The 16,699-nt window shown below is 39.3% G+C and overlaps 1 protein-coding gene across 4 annotated transcripts in view; it reads left to right on the forward strand.

Annotated features, from left to right (window-relative positions):
* Positions 1-16,699, forward strand: part of Lrrk2 (leucine-rich repeat kinase 2) — a 160,989-nt gene that overhangs the window by 129,099 nt on the left and 15,191 nt on the right. For 3 of the 4 annotated variants that reach the window (NM_001191789.2, XM_063263367.1, XM_063263368.1), the window contains 6 exons: positions 2,365-2,535; positions 3,826-3,926; positions 8,382-8,576; positions 9,959-10,152; positions 11,565-11,637; positions 12,676-12,860. In NM_001191789.2, coding sequence (NP_001178718.2) covers positions 2,365-2,535; positions 3,826-3,926; positions 8,382-8,576; positions 9,959-10,152; positions 11,565-11,637; positions 12,676-12,860 — 919 coding nt within the window. Of the gene's footprint in view, positions 1-2,364; positions 2,536-3,825; positions 3,927-5,169; positions 6,168-8,381; positions 8,577-9,958; positions 10,153-11,564; positions 11,638-12,675; positions 12,861-16,699 lie in introns of those variants that run through there. The other variant, XM_039078901.2, reaches the window with a different exon arrangement.

A 16,699-nucleotide genomic window follows, 5' to 3' on the forward strand; every position in this document is an offset into this window, starting at 1 on the left:
TCAGTGGGAGACCCCGGGCCAAAAACCAACAGAAGGGCATTAAGGGAAAGTATCCAAAACACCCTCTCTCTCTCTCTCTCTCTCTCTCTCTCTCTCTCTCCTCTCTCTCTCTCTTTCTCTCTCTCTCCTCTCTCTCTTTCTCTCTCTCTCTCCTCTCTCTCTCTCCCCCTCTCTCTTTCTCTCTCTCTTCTCTCTCTCCTCTCTCTCTCTCTCTCTCTCTCTCTCTCTCTCTCTCTCTCTCATGCACATGAGCACACACACACGCACACACACACAATTTCACACATAATCCTGAAAAGACATTGATTTGTCTTAATGAATAGGCTAATTAATTGATTTGTGGTAACAAAAATAAAACCCAGACTCTCTTGCATTCTGCAAGCTGGGCAAGTACTCTGCTCCTGGACTTCGGTTGTTTCTGTTGTTTGTTTGTTTGTTTTAAGAAAAAAAGATCCTACAATTTTTTATTTCCTTGGGTAAAATGGAATCCTAAGTTCTGGAACTAATGAAACTACTGGAATTTTGGATGAGTTAGTAGACTTAGAGCTATAAAATGTCCCCCTCTTCTATATAAACCTCTTTTCTGGTAACAGTTGCCTTAAGCAAAGAGAACATTGATAAAGGCTTTTTATTTTCCTGTCACATTTTATATATTTGATTAATAGTTGTTGTCAGGCAGGACTCCTAGTGGAATGATAAAGATACCAGTCCACCCATGGAACCTTCAAACCAAACTCTGTCCTGCCTACAAGAAGTTCAGGGACAAAGACAGAGCAGAGACTGAGGGAATGGCCAACCAATGACTGCCCAACTTGAGACCCATCCTATGAGCAAGAACCAATTCCAAACACTATTAAGGACATTCTGCGCACACGAGCCTAGCATGCCTGTCTTCTGAGAGGCTCTACCCAGCAGCTGACCAAAACAGATGCAGAAACTCATAATCAGACATTAGGCAGAGCTTGTATGGAAGAGTTGGAGCCAGAATTGAGGGACCCAGAATGTATAGGAACTCCATGGGAGGACCAACAGAGTCAACTGGCATGGGCCCTTGGGGGCTCCTAGCAACCGAACCACCAATCCAGCAACGTGCATGACTGGCCCTAGCCTCCGTGCACATGTGTGGTGGATGTGCATGTGGCAGATGTGCAGCTGGACCTTCATGTTGGTGTTTCTCTGTCACACACATACTTAACTCCCCACTACTGGAGCAGGGGTATCTCTGCTGTCTCTGCTGCCTGCCTGTGGGTCCTGTTTCTCCTCGGCTGCCTTTTCTGGCTGCAGTGGTGGGGGGATGTGCCTAGTCCTACAGTAACTTGATGTACCTGGGTAGGTTGGTACCCAAGGTGGGGCTCCCCCTTCTTAGAGGAGAAGGGTAGGAGATATGTGAGTAGGGGCTGAATGAAAAGGGTACTGGGAGGAGAGGGGTGTTGCTTGTAGTTTTGCTCTACCTGCCTTTGATCCAGGAAGTGGTCTCGCTACCAGCTCCCACCTGGCTTCCCTTGAATTCATGGATAAGAAAATACAGACATACAGTTGTTAAATTTCAATTTGCCTTATTGGTACAACTGCTGGACACTACTATCTCCTGCCTGGAAAATGTACTCTCATCAATACTCTTAGTTCAATACCTCCCTCTTTCCCTAACTTAGTTGGTCAGTTGAATCTAGTCCCTGCTAAATATCTTTGACCACCTATAAGGAGCAGCCACAGCCCACTGTTCCTCCTGAGACCTCGCATGGTTGCCTGGTTCTAAGGTTCTACTCTCTCCAAAGCATAACAAACTCGGTTCTACTTCTTTGGGTTTCCTTCCCTGCCTCCAGGGACCCAGAAGTCCCGCTTCTTTCTTCCACACAGAAATTGGCCCATGGCTTTCTTCACTGATGGATCAAGAACCAATTGGGGAACAGAACCTTAGCATCAGAACTGCCCCTGACTGGGGTGGTGGTGGTGGTGAGGGTGGGTCTGTGATCGGGATGTAAAGTAAATAAGTAAATTAATGGAAATATAAAATAAAATAAAATAAAATAAAATAGATAAATTGTGCCTACAGTTAGTCTCTACTTAATGATTTATTATTTAGTGTTTATCAATATTATCCTTCAGAATCATCTTTTAAGACTAAGATACCATAGTAGGAGTGTTAGGTTTTAAAGATCTGTCCTTTAAGATCATCAGTGGCATGGTGCCTTAGGCAGACCTGCTCACTGTTCACTACTCACTGACTTGTTTCAGGTATCTTACTGCAGCAATGACGTGGCCTAACTTAGACCCCATCTAGCTCCTTGGCCTGTTTCTTAGCAGTTGGCCTACATGTGGGCCCTGGTGTTTGCCATATTTATTGCTGTATCTGTTTCCTTTCAGGGTTCCGAGCACCTGAAGTTGCCAGAGGAAATGTCATTTATAACCAACAGGCTGATGTTTATTCTTTTGGCTTACTACTTCATGATATCTGGACAACTGGGAATAGAATCATGGAGGGTTTGAGGTTTCCAAATGAGTTTGATGAACTGGCCATACAAGGGAAATTGCCAGGTAAGTTCTGTTTTTATCTGCAAGAAAGACTTCCTTTTCTTAATGTCAACCTGATCATTTGGAGTTTGATGACTTTGACTTAATGTGTAGGCCTTCTTAAATTTTATGATACAATAATAAAGATCACATAAAAAAAACCCTAGCTACTTTAAGCTTAATGAACTCCAAAGTAAGTGTTGGTGTGTTTTGTATTACCTCAGGAGGACATTGGGAAAGGAAAATTACCATTAGAATCAAACTTGTGTTTGTAGTTCTGAAAACAATTGCAGAATGCATCACAGCCTGGGATGTTTTCATTTGCTTTGAGCAAAATAATTCATATTCATGAAGAAAGCTTTAATAATTTATAATATCCTTTGCTATAAATACTAATGAAGATCGGTAAATGAGTATTTAATGAGAGAAGCTTCCTTTTGAATGGGTGTCTCATGGCTCCAAGGAATTTCATGACCTTTCATCTGTTCTTGACTATTACTTTATCTACTATTACAGAATAATGTAGCTATTTCTAATACTTCCTTCACTCCCAAGATGTGCCTCTGAGTATGCACTCAGGGCTGCTATGGCCACTACAGCATCAACTACGCTCTCAGGACCTTTAAAGACTCTGGGAAATTGATTATTGTCAAATCCAACTCAGATGCCACCTAGCCATCTTCCTTATCATTCCTTGTTAGCTTTTCAGTATAAATGCCCTGGTCTCTGTTGCACACCCATTTGAAGAGTGAAGTTTCTAGAGGAAATGTTAAATGCATGCAAATCAACTACAGAGACATGGCTCTAAATGCTTGCTTTTAAGTATTAAATGCTTAAATACTCTTTGAGTATTAAAGTAAAGATGTTTTCACAGAAGCTATCTGTTATATGAGAAAAGGTGTTTTCAAAGTCTCTGTGCAAATATTGAATAAAAATGTCTTCATTACATTCCTTTGATTTTTGTATTTCTTTTTATACCACAGAAGTCAGCACATCTTTTATTTGTTTGCTTTGGGATAGTGGTAGTGAGACGATGTCATGTAGCCCAGGCTGGTCTTAATCTTGCTATGTAGCTGAGACTAACATTGAACTTCAGATCACCCTTCATCTAACCCTTAACTGTTGGGATTACAAGGATGAAACTCTTTTATGTTAGCTCTACTGAAGATGAGGTTAACAAAACCAACTATGTCTTGGTGAACTTGGAATTATGGATCAGAGTTTCCATTGCACTTTTGACCTCATATATGTTGATGGTGTGCATGTAACTTTTGATTCGTTTAGTATGCTGGAATGATCATCCTTATGTTTCAGACCCAGTTAAAGAATATGGCTGTGCCCCGTGGCCTATGGTTGAGAAGTTAATTACAAAATGTTTGAAAGAAAATCCTCAAGAAAGACCCACTTCTGCCCAGGTACACTCATGCTATAAAATTTTCATATTTTATATCAAACATTATATTCTTTTGTATACTGATATACATATGCATATAATTTTCAAATATATACTCAAACAAATTAACATGTGCATATACAGAGTTAAATGTTATAATGTTATATCTATTTATAGTGTTAGTTATGAAATGTAATTTTTATAATCTCTGCCATTCTTATACATACTGTAACCCCAACACCCCAGGAGCCACCATAGTTGATGGTAGGTACATGTAATCACATATTTCTTTGTGTATATATCTGGTATTGCTGATATGTATAGTTACACACATGTATCTCTTTTAATGAAATGTCTTTTCTGTGCTAATTTTTCTAACAAATTGCATGTGAGAAATGCATTTTTCATATATGTTATTCCTTCTTGAGTATCTAGAACAAAGTTTTCTTTTTCATTTTATGTGGCTTCCTTTATCATTTTTGTTAGCATTCCTTCTAGGCTTTGCCCACAGTTACCTGGCAATAGCCAAGTATGCCTGGCTTACTATAAAAGGGACTTTTTGCTCCTGTCCTCTGACCCCTTTCTCCCTCTCTCCCTTCCCTCCTATGTTCCTGGTTGGCCTCTCTTCCTCTCCTCTTCTTCTCTCCTTCTCTCCTTCTCCTCGCCATCTTTATCCACCTCTCTCTCTCTCTCTCTCTCTCTCTCTCTCTCTCTCTCTCTCTCCCTCTCTCTCTCTGTGTTTGTGTGTGTGTGTGTGTGTGTGTGTGTGTGTGCGCGTGTGTGCACTCCCTTCCCAACTCCCCTTGCAATGCCCTAAACTAACTTTATTCTGTATTATACCCTTTGTATGACTGGTACTTCAGGGGGAAGGGATGCCTCAGCATGGGTCCCCGAGGCACCCCTCCCACCTCACCATACCTGGCTCTCCAAAATATATCTTTGGCTTCCTCTTTATTATACAACACAACAGTTTCTCTTTGGGCATATTTATAAACATAATGTCTTTATTTTAGTAAGGACATGTTTAACATTGTTTGATGCTTGTTTCTTTTTAGGTCACATTTTAGGGATCCTTTACCACAAGGTTAGAAAAATACCTAGTTTTTTATTTTGCTTTGTTTTAATTAAAGTTTTAGTTTGCTCCCATCTCCTAGGGACTTGGCCTTTTTGTAAGGAACAAAGGATTTCCTAGTTCTTCTTAGAGACCCCCCTTGGCTTTTCCTTTTAGTCCATCTCCAGTTCCTTCTCTCTCCACTGTTTCACAGAACCTCTATCAGGGACCCAAAACTGCCACACTAGGATGGGACTCAGGTAAGGGGACTTTTATATTCCTTCTAGTCCTTCATTCTGGTATCTCCAGACTTACCCTAAGTCTTGCTACACCTTGCCAGAGGAACCTGTACTCCATTCCTACCCCTATGCTTTAGGGATTTGATCATAGCATCAGGGTCCTTTAATTCTCCCCCACTGCCTTGCTCACCCTTTCTTTTTAGCCTAGATTCTTTGTTTTATGAGTCCTCACAGACCTGCAGGACAGGTCTAAGGAAGGAACCCATACCCAGCATACTTGGCTAGAAGTTGGAGAGCCGATAGCCACTATAGTTAGCTCAACTCAGATTGGGCAACAGCAACCAAAGGATAGAAAACCTACCCAACAATGATATCTACAGCAAGAAATACCCCAAACATCCTAACTCTAGATGCTTAGATCCCAGCACAAAAAAAAAAAATAAACATGAACAACCAAAACAGTATGCCTCCTCCATAGACTAGCAAGTGTATTGTATTAGGACCTGAGAAATGCAGTTTACTGAAGTACAAGACAAAGATTTCAAAATTGCAATCATAAATATGCACACGAACCTTATATAAGATATGGATAACTGTCTCAATGAGCAATGTAAAACTACCAACAGTTTAATGAAACAAAAACAATTCAAGAAATGAATATAGAATTTAACAAAGAAATAGAATCACTAAAGAAAACAAGCACTGAAATAAAATTGAAAATGGAAACTAAGAATGTCAAAATCCTCAGACGCAAGACTCACCAGTGGATTAAAAGATGTGGAAGACATGTGGTCCATACATATACAGCCATCCAATTAGACAAGATGGATGAAGCAAAGAAGTGCTGGCCGACAGGAGCCGGATGTAGATTGCTCCTGAGAGACACAGCCAGAATACAGCAAACACAGAGGCGAATGCCAGCAGCAAACCACTGAACTGTGAATAGGACCCCCGTTGAAGGAATCAGAGAAAGAACTGGAAGAGCTTGAAGGGGCTCGAGACCCCATATGTACAACAATGCCAAGCAACCAGAGCTTCCAGGGACTAAGCTACTACCTAAAGACTATACATGGACTGACCCTGGACTCTGACCTCATAGGTAGCAATGAATATCCTAGTAAGAGCACCAGTGGAAGGGGAAGCCCTGGGTCCTGCTAAGACTGAACCCCCAGTGAACTAGACTGTGGGGGGGAGGGCGGCAATGGGGGGAGGATGGGGAGGGGAACACCGATAAGAAAGGGGAGGGGGGAGGGGGATGTTTGCCCGGAAACCGGGAAAGGGAATAACACTCGAAATGTATATAAGAAATACTCAAGTTAATAAAAAAAATAAAAAAAAAGATGTGGAAGAGAGAATTTCAGGTTTTGAAGATAAGATAAAAGAAATAGATAGCGCACTCGAAGAGACTTTTAAATTACAAAAGAAACCTAGGTGCAAAACATCCAGAAAAATCTGGGACACTATGAAAATGTCAACCTGTAAATAATAGGGATAGAGAGATAAACCCAGGTCAAAGGTATAGATAATATTTTTAACAAAATTATAGAAGACAATTTACCCAACCTAAAGAGGAACAAGAAGCATACAGAACACTAAAAAGACAGACCTATAAAAGAAACATCCCACAACAATCAAAATTTCTTAATATATAGAACAAAGAAAGGATATTCTAAGTGTCAAAGGAATAAGACCAAGTCATATTTGAAGTCAAATCTGGAATAATACCTGGCTTCACAATGGACACTCTGTAAGTTAGAATGGCCTGAACAATCATTCTACAAGCTTTAAGAGATCACAGGTGCCAGTTCAGGCTACTATACCCAAAAAACTATCAATCACAATTTCCAGAGAAAGGAAACATTTTATAGTAAGAATAAATGTAGCAATCCAGATTACAGAAGGTGCTACAAAGAAAATATCATCCTGAAGAGATTAACTACACACAAAATGATACAGTGGATGAATAATCCCAGAACAGTCAAAAGTGGCAGGGGGAGCACACACCACCAGCACAACATAATGAGGGTTAATAAATACTGTTCTCCACTACCTTTCAATATTCATAGCCTCAATTCCCCCAAGAAAAAGACGTAGACTAACAAATTGGAATCAATACATTTTTAAAATTTACCCAATATTTTAAGTTAGTTAGTGGCTAGAAGTAGATGAAAAGTAATATCTTCTGGCATAATATCTGAAAGGAAACTCTTGCTATACTTTAGGCTGGTGTGAACTTTTATAGATCACCATGAAAGTGTCTCTTCTGTTATGATGTGTTGATTTTGAATATCTGGTTAATATCTGAATATTTATTCAGCTTCCAGTGTCTTGATCAGAAATAGCTCAGTACAAAACCACTGACCATGTCAAACATTCCACAATTGCTTCAACCATGTGGCTCACATTTTTTTTATCATTGTAAGACATTTCCATAGTGTAAGTACTGTTTCCTCTTCATTTGTGTCTTATGGACTCCATAGCAACCCTGAGATTCTAAAGTGTAGGGTAGCATTACAAAGTTTAGACCTACAGAACTTGTCTTGGTACAGCATGTTGGTACTAAGTAAGATGGATAATTCATCAGCTTATTTAAACCAGGCATAGAGAGAATAAAGAACTCTCCTGTGGTCTTGTGTGTTAGGAGACTGGCCCAATTCTCTTCCTAGCATCCTGGTTCTTGCTTTCATTTGCCTACACTGCTTTCAATGGTCCACTGTTCTCTAGTGCTTAGAGGAAAACACAAATGCAGATCCAGAGAAGGTTTCTAAATTGTTAACAAATATGGATGTCACTTCCTTCAACTGATAGATGTACTTCATTTCTGGCGTGACGTTTTATTTTCTTTCCCCAATTGATGTGATTCTGAAATATAGAATTGAGTATATAAATTCGTTTAGTCGGCACTTTTGAACTTCCTATGTTAAAAGAAGTACCATAGCCCAGACACAAAGAGTATATGTTACGCACACTATACAAAGAGTATAGGTTGTGTTTGTTTTTATATGTAATTTTATCTGTAATTTGGATAATTGTACTTAACTATTTGGATTATTGTATTTAGATTATCAAGTCAAAGTTGAACTGAAAACCATGGGTTTTGTTTGACACCGCTTTAGGACACATTCGATCTATGGGGAGGAAATGTTAACTCGATGGATGCTCTCTTGTTGTTTTCGAACTTTCTCAGGTCTTTGACATTTTGAATTCAGCTGAGTTAATTTGCCTCATGCGACACATTTTCATACCTAAGGACATCACTGTTGAATGCATAGCTGCTACAAACCTCAATAGCAAGCGAGCGACTCTCTGGTTGGGCTGTGGGAACACAGAAAAAGGGCAGCTTTCCTTACTTGACTTGAACACGGAAAGATACAGCTATGAGGTAAATAGCAATTCTTTCTAAATCAGAAATCTTTCAGAATACTTTAACATAACTTTAAGCCTACATCAGCTAAAACTTACTTTGGAAAAAAACAAAGAAGAGCCAATGTAGTAATGTTTCAATTAACTTTCCTTTAGGACAAGTAAATGCCTATGGGATCAGGTCATTTTGTTTTAATATAAATAGAAATATATATAAATATATATATATATTTCCTGACACACAAGTATCACAGTATAAATATATATTTATATACACATAAATGTGTAGATATATGTATATGCATACATGTGTGGTGTGTGTGTATGTGTGTGTGTTTGTGAAAAACAGCTATGTTATTACTATGACTCTTGGAGTGAGGAGCTTGGCAGGAGGTAAAGGTAGAAAGCAGAATAAGAATCTCAGAAAAAAAAGGTTTGCTTTATGAGGAAGGTGAGCCTCAGTTTCTTCCCCCAAGGGCTCTGGAGTCTGACCAGAACTGTGAAATGTTCACACACAAAAAGCCAGATGTTCAAGTATCCACATACAAGTACCAGGCTATCATCAGGTGTCCATACACAAGGGGTCAGGTTGTCATCAGGTGCCTGTGCATACACAAAAGCTAGATGCTCACTGAATGTCCACACAAAAGGACCAAATGTTCTTTGGGTGTCTGTCTACATAATAGGAGTCAGATAGCCATTAAAGACTACACACTATGGGTTAGACAGTCCTTGGGTGTCTACATGTAAGATGAGAAAATTATTCTCCAATGTCAGTTGGCCATTAGCCTTAGAATTGGGGTTGTGTAATCACACATTTCTGGGTCTGTTGGCAGCTAGCACTCCCAGTAGTGGGGAAATGAGCAAAAGAGTTTGTATATGACTCCTACAAGATAGAACAATACACTGACAGTTAAGTTCATAGAGTTAAAAAGAAACTTGACATTTTGACTATTGCCTTGAAATATCGCACCAAAAATTATGCTCAAGGTTAAAAAAAAAACCTTTCATATGATCTTTCCCCTTTCCTTTTTTTTTTTCGGAGCTGGGGACCGAACCCAGGGCCTTGCGCTTGCTAGGCAAGCGCTCTACCACTGAGCTAAATCCCCAACCCCCTTTCATATGATCTTAAGGTAGGAAGAATTGGTTCTGAAAAAAAATGAATTTCAATTTTTAATTTCAGATTCAGATACATTCTGAAACTAGGTAAAAAACCTCTTTATCAGATTTCAAACATCATCTATTGTTAAAAACTGAACGGAATAGACATTGATCGTAAAAAGCAATTGCACAAAGGTAGTCATATTTAAGTATGTTGATAACAGGATATCTTCATTATATACGTAATCTTGTGACTTAGTAAAGTCACGTCTCCTAGATTTAACTTCCTTTCCTTTACAGGAAGTTACTGATAGTAGAATACTGTGCCTGGCTTTGGTGCATCTTGCTGCTGAGAAAGAGAGCTGGGTTGTGTGTGGGACACAGTCCGGAGCTCTCCTGGTCATCAATGCTGAAGATGAGACAAGGAGACACACCCTCGACAAGATGACTGATTCTGTTACTTGCTTGTATTGCAATTCCTTTGCCAAGCAGAGGTATGTTATTGGTTAATTGAGGGAAATTATAGAAATGTCAGGCACTTTTATCATTTGCAAAATTATTACATCAGTAGAGATTTCTTGACTTCTGCTGCTTGCCACTGGTTTGCTTATTTTAAAGAGAATCATGAAGGACCCCAGTGATACTTGTGCCTTTTCTATATGAAGATACAGCTGAGGCAGTGAGAGCATGTCACCTATTTCTCATGGGCAACTGTGGCTATGCCATTACTTCCCCTCTGGTCAACGTGCCTTGGTGTGTGTGTACACGTGTGTGCATGTGTGTGTGTGTGCGTGTGCACATGTGTGTGTGTGTGTGTGTGTGTGTGTGTGTGTGTGTGTGTAATTGATGCTGGATGGTTATTTTTTTTTGAATGCAGACATCAATATAGAACCAACTTGGTGATTCAATGGGATGCATTGAAATATTGAAATTGTAGCTACTGAACTACTGCTTTGCAAAATAATCTATATTGTTTATAAAATGTAAAAGTTTTTTTTTTTTTTGTTTTCAAGTGTTTGTGAGGTGGCTCAGCAGATAACGAGCAGAGTTGTTACCAACTCTGAAATCACGAGTTCAATACCTGGGATCCACATGGTAGAAGGAGAGAACTGAGTACTCCAAGCTGTGCTCTGTACTCTGTACCCATACCATGGCTCCTGTACACCCACATTTTAAGCTGCTAATAATTAATATAGATTTTTAAAAATCTCTTAACTTTTTTCATTTATAGGGATCATATCCCAAAGAAATGTAAGTGCTTAGGCAATTGTTCTATTTTTGAGCTGTGCATGGACCATAATCAATATATCTAAGTAGCAGGAGTTTAGGGGTGAATCATAGGTTGGGAGAGATATTACGGAAGACAGGATAATTCCCATGAAACACTAGGATTATACTTATGCTTCCTTGTTTTAAGCCAATACTGGAAAAAATAATGTCCAATATGAATCTTGGGAGCCTAAGGTGTGAATTGCACTATAAATCTTAGAGTTGAAACTACTTGGATAGTGCTAAAGAAAACTTTCATTGGGTCGTGTTACAAAGGCAAAGAGGATTTCATTTGATGCTATTGTAGGAGAAAGACATCAAATTCAGTTTCACTGAAACAAAGATCGGGGAGCTTTAGGCACAGGGATGGTTATGGTTGTGGAAAATACTGAAGGATTTTGTGGAGAGTGGCAGGGTGTCTTTGTGAATCCCCGAAATGTCTTTGCTAGTTGTCCCTTACTAAAACTAGGTCCCTAATTTTTCCCAGGGACTGGAAAATGGATACATATCTGTCTGCTTTCAAGAGGGCAAGGCCAGAGAGGCAACTGTCTCAAATTTAGCCAAGATGGGAGAATTTAAAAGCCAGGTTACTTGAAACAATGTTATTTTGTAACAATTTTGGCATTTTTCCTTTCAGCAAGCAAAGTCACTTCCTTTTGGTGGGAACTGCTGATGGCAACTTAATGATATTTGAAGATAAGACCATTAAGGTAAATGTTGAATACATTGTATATAAAAGTGTTTTTAATGAGTCTGTTTTACATATCTTTCTCCATAAGTGATTATCAGATTCCTGATAAGAAGCATCATATATTTCTCCTGTTACCTATTAATTGTTCCATATGTTTAGCATATAATACAGCCTTAGAAAATACTTGTTGCTTGAGTAAATGATTTACATGAATGAACTGAAGGTAAAAACACATGAAATCCTATTTGAGTTGATAGAAATGGAGATAATTCAGTCTGTATGAACGAGGAGGATATTCTCTATAAAGGCATTCCAGGGGAAGAAAAAAGGAAGACACTGAAGTTTGACTTCCCGAGTGGGCAGCTGGAGGCATAGCTCCGTAGAAAAGGATGCCTTGGGGTCTTTTCCCAGCCTGACTTCCTTCCCTTCTTCCTCTCTCTCCTCCCCCTCCATATGGAAACACTTCTTCAGTACTGAAGATATCATCCAATTTCCTGTAATGACTCCTTTATTCACTGCAGGATTTATTCCTCCAGCAATTCATCATGGGTCCATCTATTCAATAAGCTTCCACTTCATGACACCAACATTTAAAAAAAAATCACCTAAAGCAGTGGTTCTCAACCTAGGGGTCTCAACCCCTTTGGGCTGACCTATCAGATATCCTATATATCTTCTGTTTGACATCTCTGGGAGATCTCCCTTCTCTGAAGAGAAAGGGACGGTTGGGAAGACAGGGGTCTGGGAGGAAAGGAGAGAGGGGAATCTCTATCGAGAAGTAGAATAAATTAATTAATTAATGGGGTGGGGGAGAAAGGAGAGAAACAGAAGCAGCTCTGATGAATAGACTGTTTCCTGAATGACCTTTGCACTGGGAAGAGAAGAGTTCAATCATGAAGCTACAACTTGAATGCCAGTTTAACTAAGCCCTGTCTTGGTAGAAATTATGAACAGTATATCTCAATTCAATGCCATGTAGATTAGAAAGCACTTGTGTACAGTGGAATGTTGCCCAGCATCACATTGCACACATAGTCTGCCCTCTTACTCTCCACAGTGTAAAGGAGCTGCCCCATTGAAGACACTACACATAGGCGATGTCAGTACGCCCCTGATGTGCCTGAGCGAGTCCATGAATTCATCTGAAAGACACATCACATGGGGAGGGTGTGGCACAAAGATCTTCTCCTTTTCCAATGATTTCACCATTCAGAAACTCATCGAGACAAGAACCAACCAGCTGTGAGTTATTTTCATTCTATACAGCCAGAGTACCATACACTCATGTTTTTGTCTTTAGAATTAAATTAATAAACTATTCACAGACCACATTCATGCTAAATATCATTTGATATGCAATATTTGTCTCTTAAAAGATGAAACAACTTTGACAGAAAATTTAGCAAGTTCTAGACATCACACTAGCATTAAAATATTATTTAATTATTGGTAAAATTAGAAACTTGTAATTAGGAGGCAATAATGTCTAGATAACTGAAGGGGTGGATTTTTATGCATTTAGTTATTTATAATTATCTTAAGTATCAATTATAACAAAACTTAGATTTTTAAGGATAATAATTTCTAGATCTAATAACTGGTTATCAAAATTACAACCAAGTTAGTGACACCAGTTTCAGACAAGAATGAAAATATTCAAGGCTTGAACTAGTATGTTGCTCAAATTGTCAAACTCTTTTGTTTTTTCATCTGTTCTTTGATAATTTCATACATGTATGAAGGACATTCTGATTACTGTTACCACATGCTCTCAAGTCTCCCTCCTACCCCCAAGTAATTCCCTCTTCCCTACAATTTCCTATAGAATATCCAACTCCCTGTGTGTCTATCTCTCCTTCGCTCTGTCTCCTCTGTCTCTCTTTTTATCCTTCTCTCTGCCTGTGTCTGTCTCTCTGCCTCTCTCTCTCTCTCTCTCTCTCTCTCTCTCTCTCTCTCTCTCTCTCTCTCTCTCTCTCTCTCTCTACTCTGATTTAACCAGTATCATCTGTGCAACCGTGCGTTCTGAGAGTAACTGATGGTTGAATGCTCAGTCCTAAACAGGACATTTACACCTTGGAGGTCATAGCTGAAATACTGACCTCCTACAGTAGGCTGCCCAAGACTGGCCCCATCCCCTGAATTAGTGAGAGGTCCATGGGTCCTGACCCCTACCCACTGAACCATGTGCTACTGTTGGGTTTTTTGGGACATTAGTCATTGTCTACAGCTTAGTACCCCTGAGTCATCCACTAGCTTCCAATGAATGGTTTCCATTTTAAATTGGATTTAAACCAAATTGGTTAAAAATTTTAACCAAACTTTTGCATTTTGTTCTCCTCATTATCAGGCAGTATAGGCTGGAGGCAAAACCAGAAACAAGTCATATATTGGCTTTGCTGTGTCTTGGTTTTGTTAACTTGGATAATAACCCATCAGTATCCACTTCATTGTCACTCAAATATTGTCCTATTTTTCATCCCAAATGGATGTTCAGAAGGTTAAATAAAATTAGTGTAAAGATGTTGACAAAACACTTGGTACCTGATAAGCTATCAAGTATGTAAACTGTGATGTGACAGCTACCAGCTCTTGGTCGCGAATCTCTCTTTCGGGGGATTTGCTAGTTGTGTGTCTAGTTCTTCAGTGTTGAAACTAAGGCTAACCCTTGACAGCATTGTCCTTTGCTTTCACAGTCACTTGGCTTTCCCAATTGTTTCTCAAACCCTTGAACCTCTCTGATGCTATTATGGCCCAGGTGGCTTATGGTTGTGTAATTAGTAGGTGGTTTGTATTCCGTTCTCAGCTCCTGGCCATACATTATTCTTGGAAACAGAACCCTTGAGAATGCAAGCCAGATAGATTCTCCTGCTGAAAGTCTTCAGACTCTCCCTTTTGTGCTGTATCATTCAGTTTAGCTTAACTCTCTGGATTCAAAGCCTATGTGATTTGGCTAAACTGAATCACCTCCTGTAGCAGTAAATATTAAAAAATGAATCTACCAACCCACCCTATTGCCAGCACCATCGGGCCACATGACATCTGTGGGATATTTTCATCTTAATCAACAAAGCGTCTCAACCCGACTGGCTAAGTTTCCAGTTTCCATCCCAAGCTGTCGCTGGTTACTCTCTGGCTCCAGGAGCAGCCTCCCTCTTTCGACTCCCTGTTGTGAACTCTGTTCACAGTCCCAGCATCCGCCCCCTGTGGGTATAGTCACAACTCCCAGTAACCTGTTAAAACCAAAACTCAATAAGCTTGCAATTTATTAATCAGATTTATATCAGTAAATCCACCAAACATCCACACACTAAACTCTGAACCAATTAATATTAATATAAACTGCCCACTTAGATAAGGCAAATTGTCCTATAAAAAATCCATCCCTTATGAAATATTCATAACTTCCTGTGGCCCTTTAAGGCCACACAGATCGATCTAGGTCGTCCTTCTCCTTGTCCATCTTGGATCTTCTTCCTCTTTCTCCTCTCTCTCTCTCTCTCTCTCTCTCTCTCTCTCTCTCTCTCTCTCGTTTCTCCAAAACTCGGTGCCCACCTTACTTTTTCACTGCCCAATCACAGGCCTTGTCTTATCTTGCGCCTTCCTTCACCTGCATACAGACAACACTCCACATTATTTCACACTTTCTGTCTAATTAAAAGAAAAAACAAACCTCTCTCTCAAATTTAAGCTATTACCATTCTGTAATTATAAAGTGTAAAATACACCTAACACCCAGTCCATCATTTTTGTCAATTAAATAGTACATTCTGTTATCTACCTTAACCTAAGAAAGGCTTAAAATCTATATGTTGTTTCTTGGCTAGCTTTTATACAACATGAAAACTATCCAATTAAAAATGTATTCTCAATGTTAAATAGCCTAGGTGGGCTATTAAACTATAATTAGTCTTCAACCCCCTCAGAAATCTGAGAATGACCAATACTATCTGGAAGTATAGGAAGCCTAACATGGCTTCCAGAACTGAGACAAGTTGTAGAGACAACTGCCTCCCTATACAATATCCTGTCAGCAACACATAAGAGCATCAGTCTTCAGCCTTCTGGCCCAGGGCCATCTGACAGACCTTTGTAACACAGACTTTTGAAGGACTGATTATTCTGATTTGACAGAGATTATCAGTTGACTATTCTGTAAGTATGTCCTTATTTGGACAGTATTTTGTCTGTATTTTTGTTTGAAATAGGCAATTTCTGCCCAGTGGCTACCTAGCCACAATCTTTTACCTCACCTGGAGGTAGAGATGCTCAATTTCTTCTTTGAATCTATAAAAGGGGAGCTGTTAGGAGCAGTTATGTCTTAACAACAAAAGAATAACATCTATCTATGTAAAGTAATCTGGACTATTGTACATTAACTACTCTTAGCTATTTCTAATAAATTGTCTTGAAGACATCCTAACTGCAAACTCAGAGCCATGATTTTGCTACCTGGCCCTTAACTCATATGGTTAATCATCTCAGATCAGTTTATAATAACAGTTACAGGGCTGGGTCTAAACCTTATATTCTTAAATGTGCCATATAGGCACAATGCCTATATGAGAATAACAATATTAATTTCAATTTTATATCAATAAGAAATTTGTACCAATGAAAACTTTAAATTTGTATCAAATAAATCCTGCAGCAAGGTAAGAGATTACAATTTCAATTTAGTAACAAATATAAGGATTTCTACCAGATGAGAGTATGGCTGCACAATCAATTCTAGCTAATTTCTCCCTGTTAAATTATGACCATTTCTAAATTCCCCAGAAAGACAACCTTAGAACAAACACTCTCAGCCTCCCAAGTTCAGGACATTAGATCGACAACTTTTCATAATTTCTTTAGGCTGAATATGGGCATTGAGATATCTTGAGGAGGTGGGGGTAGGGAAAATGAGGGAGCTGGCCAGACCTTAAGAAGGCCACACCAACGACCACTGTAGTCTCTGATGTTTGTTCTGACTGGATCCAGGCTGAAAGTCCCTGAGATCAGGAGTTCAAGCAGGTCAGTTCAGCACATCTGACGATGAGACTCACCAAAGCTGTGCATTCTGAAATATATAAATCTCAAAA

This window comes from Rattus norvegicus, chromosome 7 (genome assembly GCF_036323735.1).
Source record: "Rattus norvegicus strain BN/NHsdMcwi chromosome 7, GRCr8, whole genome shotgun sequence".
NCBI classification, from domain to species: Eukaryota; Metazoa; Chordata; class Mammalia; order Rodentia; family Muridae; genus Rattus; species Rattus norvegicus.